The sequence below is a fragment of the Hoplias malabaricus genome, chromosome X2, assembly GCF_029633855.1.
Source record: "Hoplias malabaricus isolate fHopMal1 chromosome X2, fHopMal1.hap1, whole genome shotgun sequence".
NCBI classification, from domain to species: domain Eukaryota; kingdom Metazoa; phylum Chordata; class Actinopteri; order Characiformes; family Erythrinidae; genus Hoplias; species Hoplias malabaricus.
In genome coordinates, this window is record NC_089819.1 from 39,321,561 (window position 1) to 39,327,883 (window position 6,323).

A 6,323-nucleotide genomic window follows, 5' to 3' on the forward strand; every position below is an offset into this window, starting at 1 on the left:
CAATGCTCTTAACCACATTGCTTTCTACGCACACATGCAGTTTTATGTCACTGTTTAAAGTGTTGACATTTCTACGTAGGATTACGTCGGTCCAAGGTCGCAGAGATTGCGGAGAATCTCACGTTTCATGGTGTGTGTGTGTGTGTGTGTGTGTGCGTGTGTGTGCGCACAGCGTGCGATGATGCGTTTCTCAGAGCTGGAGCTGAAGGAGAAGGAGGGGTGTGTGTCGAGCCCTGGCCTGGCGCGAGAGAGGGAGCGAGAGAAAGAGAGAGAGAGAGTGTTGGGTGAGAGCCAGCGAGGAGAAGTGGAGTGGGAACCCAGCCAGCATCACTCCAGAACTCCAACAGCCCCCACGAGCAGACAGCAGACACACACACATATAGTGGTAAGACACACACACACACACACACACGTATGGACTTGCCGTTCTCCACCCGTTTTCTCGCTCTCTGTTTTCATAGCCCCTACACTGCCTCCTCTCTCTCTCTCTCTCTCTCTCTCTCTCACACACACACATGCTCTCTCTCTCTCTTTCTCACATGCTCGCTCTTTCTCTCTCTCTCGCTTCTGCCACCTCTTCTCATGTGTTTCTTGTCATTGCTTTGTGGCTTGTCTTGTCTCTCTCTTGATGGCTGTCTCTTTCCTTTCTCACATGCTCACTCTCTCTCGCTCTCATTACACCATCTCTTCGTTCGAATTTTCTTTCCCCATCTTGGTCACACACTGGTTCATTCCCCTCTTTCATCTTTCTCTATGTTACTCATTCGCTTACTTGTTTGCTCTGTCTTTCTGTTTCTTTTTCCTCTTTCTTCTCTCCCTCTGCCTCTTTCTTTCTGTGCTTGTCTTCCTGCATTTCTTATTTTCTGGCTTGTTACGCTTGTGTTTCCATCTTATGCCCATTCTCTCTATCTTCACTCTTTCTTTGATTTCTCTCTCTCTCTCTCTCTCTCTCTCTCTCTCAGATCTCTCTCTCTCTCTCTCTCTCTCTCTCTCTCTCTCTTTCTCTCTCTCTCTCTCTCGCTCTTTCTCTCGCTCTTTCTTTCTCTCACTTTTGCTTTCCTCTCTCACTGTAGGGACTGTCCCTCACTCTCTGTGGCTCCACACAGCAGCTCCAACCAACACAGCGGATACATCGCTTCCTCTCCCTGCCACACACACACACACACACACACACACACACATACACATACACACACACACACACACACACACATATACCCTCACACTCTCATCCTGTCTCTCTCTCTCTCTCTCTCTCTCTCTCTCTCTCCTCTTCTGCTAATGGGACCATTTAAATTTCCAAATTTACATAAAACTTATTCGTGCCCTCCCTCTCCCTCCAGGCTTTCCCAAAGGCCGGGGAGTTTCCTGTCTGTCCGCACATTTGTGTATGTGTGTTATGGAAGGTGTTAGGCTGGTGTGTGTTTAGTTAGCTGAATGTGTTGGCAGAGATTCTGGCTGCCCGGAGGTGTGTGTGTGTTTATGTATGTGTGGGTGAGTGTGTGTGTGTGCTTGTGTGCTTGTGTGTGTGTGTGTGTGTGTGTGTGCGCGCGTGTGTGTGTGTCTGTGTGTGAACACAAGCCATACTGGGCACAAAAGATTTCTGCGAGCTGAAAAACAGTCCGGATCTCTTGTGCTCTCTCTCTCTCTCTCTCTCTGTCTCTGTAGAGCTTTGGGCTTTGGAAAATGTTATAAATCATTTGTTGCAATTATTATTATTATTTTAACAAAATTTGAATTTATTATTAGGTTGAATAAGCTTGTCCAACCTAGCAACAGTTGCTATGTAACAATTTTTAGCAGGGGGCCTGCATAGATCAATTGTTTATGAATTCATGGCAATAGTGGTTCTAATATGGGTCATGGTGAAAAGGGGCCATTCCAGCATCTCTCTCTCTCTCTCTCTCTCTCTCTCTCTCTCTCTCTCTCTCTCTCTCTCTCGGGTTATTAGTGGACATTTTTCACCGGAGCGGTCGCGCCAACTCTCCCTCTATCCGGGCGGCAGGGAACAATGTTGCCATGGAGATCCGCTTTGGTGGAGAGTTGCCATGGCACTGACGTAGCCGTGAATTATGGGATGCATGTGTCATGAGATGTGTGTGTGTGTGTGTGTGTGTGTGTGTGTGTGTGTGTGTGTGCGCGCTCGCCTGCCTGGGGCACAACAAGCGGCATTCTTGTCTGGGCCAGTAGAGGGGCCGGCCTGAGAGGCCCACTGGAGCGCTGGCGTGTGTGTGTATGAGAGAGAGAGAGAGAGAAAGAGAGAGAGAGAGAGAGAGAGAGAGAGAGAGAGAGAGAGAGAGAGAGGGAGAGAGAGAGAGAGAGTGCGTATGTGCAGTAGTTTCCCCTGTGTTTTGTGGTTTGTGTATGTGTAAGGTTAAGGTTTTATGATAATGAGATTGCGGTCAGAGGGTTAAGGCCATTAAACTCAGAACATGATGCAAGCAAACGACGCAAAGATGCAAAGTGTATATATTTTTTGCATGAATGTTAAACAGACTACACAAATTCATCAGGTTTTGAAATATTGCATTCTTTGCAGATGTCTGAAATGCATCCTGCATTTTCCACAGTGGTGTAAACTACTTTATTTTTGATAACTTTAACTTAATAACATGGCTCTCTATGATTAGAAGATATTGTGAGCTCAAGTCACTGATGATGCCCAAGCCATCCATAAGCAGAGTCTAATGGTGCTTTTCCACTGCATGGTACCTACACTACTCTGCCTGAGTCTCCTCAGATTTTTGAACCTGGTACCTGGAACTGGGTACCTTAAGTACCCCGCTCTTTCATGGTTTCCCCAAGTGAGCCAAGAAGGGACTTAACTGTGGCGTGTAAGCCTTGTAGAGGAGTAGAGATCACATTTGTTTAAATTCAACTCACAGCAGCAGCTTGTAAAATTACGCTGTGTTTTTTTGAAGAGATACAAACGTTCCCTGGATTGGTGGTCTACGAAATAATCTACTGATCTATCTGAACTGATGTGCTTGTGTGTGTGTGTGTGTGTGTGTGTGTGTGGCATGCGTACGCGCGTATACATGAGTAAACAAAGTAAACAACATTACCTCCATTGTTTTTGTTGATTCCAAAACGCTGTTGTAGGTGAAAACTAACCAGGGACCAGGTACCAAAAAGCGAGTAGAGCTGAGTGCAGTAGGCAACATGAAGTGGAACAGCAGCATAAGTGTGTATTAAACAGTACTGTTTGTGTATTGGACAGTACAAGTTGGTAGATGGTGCCAAAAGATTGCGATCCTGAGTATTCGTGTAGCAACTGTGTGATTGAGAGTGGTGTGTGTGTGTGTGTGTGTGTATGTTTGTGTGTGGCGGGCAAGAGAGTGAGCCCCCAGCGTCTGTTTTTGATCCGCGCCGCTCTCAGCCTGGAGACATTCACAACAGGCCTTTTACTGCAGAGAGAGGAGGGGGGGGGGGAGTGAGATGAGAGAGAAGAGGAGTAAAAAGGAGAAAAAAAGGGATCAAGCATGGAGGAAGAGGGAGGATAAAAATGGAGAAAGAGGGGTTGGGAAATTAAGAGGAGATAGAAGGAGGAAGAGGGATAGAAGGAATAAAATAGACAGCGTAGAAAGGGAAATGAAAAGAGGAAGGATAAAGAGATTAGAGACCGTTTGAATGGAGAAGCAGATTCAGGAATAGAATAGAAGAGAGGAAGAGAAGGAAGGAACCATGAAGGAGGGAGAGGGAGGATAGGAGAGAGAGAGAGAGAGAGAGAGAGAGAGAGAGAGAGAGAGCTAGCTGAGGGGGGCTGAAGCTGGATTTCAGCCTAAGCTCTCGGCACGGATGTTTCAGGCTAATTTAAGCTTGGGGAGAGAGAGAGAGAGAGAGAGAGAGCGAGAGAGAGAGAGAGAGAGACAGAGAGAGAGAGAAAGAGGGAAAGCAAGCGCTAGAGGGGGAAGAGAAGGAGGGAGCGTATGTGTGTGTGTGTCTCCATGTGGGGAAGGGTGTGGTAGGCAAAGGCAAACATGAGGGCGTCCGGGGAAGGGGGGGGGGGGGTGCAAAGCTGGTGGTGTTATTTTCCTCTCTCTCTCTCTCTCTCTCTCCTCTCTCTTCTCTCTCTCTGTAGTCTCTCTCTCTCTCCCTCTCTCTCTCTCCCTCTCTCCTTCTCTTTTATACACCCTACTGCATCTTTCTGTTCTCTCTCTCTCTCTTTCACTAGTCTCTCTCTCGTTGCCAGCATGGCCATGTTGTGAACTGTGTGGTTAACACTTTGTATATTACTCACTTTGTGTGTGTGTGTGTTGTGTGTGCGTGCGTGCAGGTGGTAACCGCGTCCCCGTCCTGCAGCGCTGCGGCCCGCTGCTGAAGAGAAGAGAACCAGAGATAGAGAAAAGAGCAGGCAGAGGAGGGGGCCGTCGGGACGGCAACTGGCCGGAAACGCCCGCTGAACCGAGCCAAGACCACACACACCCGAATGAGGAAAGAGAGAGGGAGCGAGGGAGGGAGAGAGACGGCGTAGAGGACGAGACTACTACACCAGCCAAAAAGGGCCAGACTCATCTCAGTGAGGAGAAGAACAGACCCTTCTTTCTTTCTGCATTTCTTTTTTTTCTTTTTTCCCTTTCATTCTTTCTTCCTTCTTCTCTCATTTGCTTTTTCCCTTCTTTTTCTTCTTTTTGCTTTTTTCCTTCTTTCTCATTCTTTCATTCTTTCCTACATTTTACTTTCCTTTATGCATTTCTTTCTTTCTTTTCTTTCTTCTTTCTTTCTTTCTTTCTTTCTTTCTTTCAATTCTTTCTTTCCTTCAGACGACACTTTATACCACAGGTCCACATGCAACAAAGAAATTCACCCAGTTTCTGACACTTTGGAGGTGTAGCTGAAGAAAATGCGTAGAGAATGTTCTGCGATATAGGGGCAGAATAAAGATAAAGAGGCACACATAAACTCTGAAAATAATACATTCTCTGTTAAAGCCTCTGTGTGATTTTGTGCTAAACACTGTATAAAAGTTAAAATGGGGCCCGTGCAAAATCGAATGCTTTAGCACTTTTACCAACTAAAACTCAAGCTCAGTACGTCTCTCTGTTTGATCATCTTTTTTTGACTCAACTTGATGGTTTATTGCCATCACATGTTACACATAAACCCAAATGTGATATGTGTGTGTGTGTGAGGGTGTGTGTGTGTGTGTGTGTGTGTGTGTGTGTGTCCTCTGGGTCGCTGCGGCTTTGTGTGTTGGGCTAAAGGCGTTTTCAGACCGACATCAAAACAGCCTTTGTGTTGCCTCAGCCTTTTCAAGATTCCCCTGGTCTACGAGTGTGTGTATGTTGTGTGTGTGTGTGTGTTGTTGTACGTGTGTCAGTCCCGTGGTCTTATGCTGAGGGCTAGTGCATAAATCTGCAAATGTCCAAGACATGTAACAAGAATATTTCCTTCCCTTTATTAAATTTATAGTTAATATTTCATTTTCAAGTCATGTAAATGATGCTTATAGCTTAAATATTTTAATATATATATAATAATAAATATATTTGCAGGCATTCATTTATATCAAGTTAAAAGGAATTGAAACAAATATCAGCATATTCACAAACATAAAAACACAAGACACATTATCAGTGACATGAAGCATTGAAAACTCCCGTTCAATGAGTTCGCGGTTCAAATGAGTGAGTGAGTAAATATAAGTGGGTGAGTGAGTGAGATGAGTGAGATGAGTGATATACATTTCAATTTGACACTGAAACAGAAGAGGATACTCAATCAGTTTCTCATAATGTCTCATGTAAAGTCACTGTTTTTGAGACCTGATTGGACAAAACTGGCTTTGCACTTGTTACCATGCTGTAATCATGTCCTTGGTTTGTTTTCCTTGATGAACAGACGTGTGGAGGCAGCCCTCCGAGCAGGAGGTGAAGAATCTGAAAGTGTGTATCGAGCTGACAGGGCTGAGGCTCAGTAAACCGCGGCAGCTCCAGAATCTGCAGGAGCTGTGGGACCGCCAGCGGAGAGACCACCAGAACCACCCCTGCGCACCCTGCGTCGAGAGGAAAGGCCGGACCATTGGGGAGGACGAAAAAGGATGGGGGAGGAAAGATCTCGGCTACAGCGATGTCGATTCAGGTAAACAATGCAGTCACACTGAAACACTGAAACACATTGTTAAACTGAAAATGAAAACAGAATAGAGTCATCTGAAGGCTTCATGGATTTGGATGTTGAGGCCTGGTTCTCCAACTCATCTAATGGCACTTTTCCACTGCATAGAACTTACACGACTTGACTTGCCTCAACACGGCTCTTTTGCTATTCCACCCGTGACGTGTAGGTACTAAGTGGTGGCGTGTACCCTGCAGAGCGCCGAA

The 6,323-nt window shown here is 45.9% G+C and overlaps 1 protein-coding gene across 1 annotated transcript in view; it reads left to right on the plus strand.

The window, feature by feature from the left end:
* LOC136677387 (BCL-6 corepressor-like) overlaps nt 1-6,323 on the plus strand; it is a 55,434-nt gene that overhangs the window by 15,946 nt on the left and 33,165 nt on the right. The window contains exons 5-7 of the mRNA XM_066654909.1: nt 173-385; nt 4,277-4,316; nt 5,842-6,081. Of these exons, the coding sequence (XP_066511006.1) occupies nt 173-385; nt 4,277-4,316; nt 5,842-6,081 (493 nt within the window). The remainder of the gene's footprint in view (nt 1-172; nt 386-4,276; nt 4,317-5,841; nt 6,082-6,323) is intronic.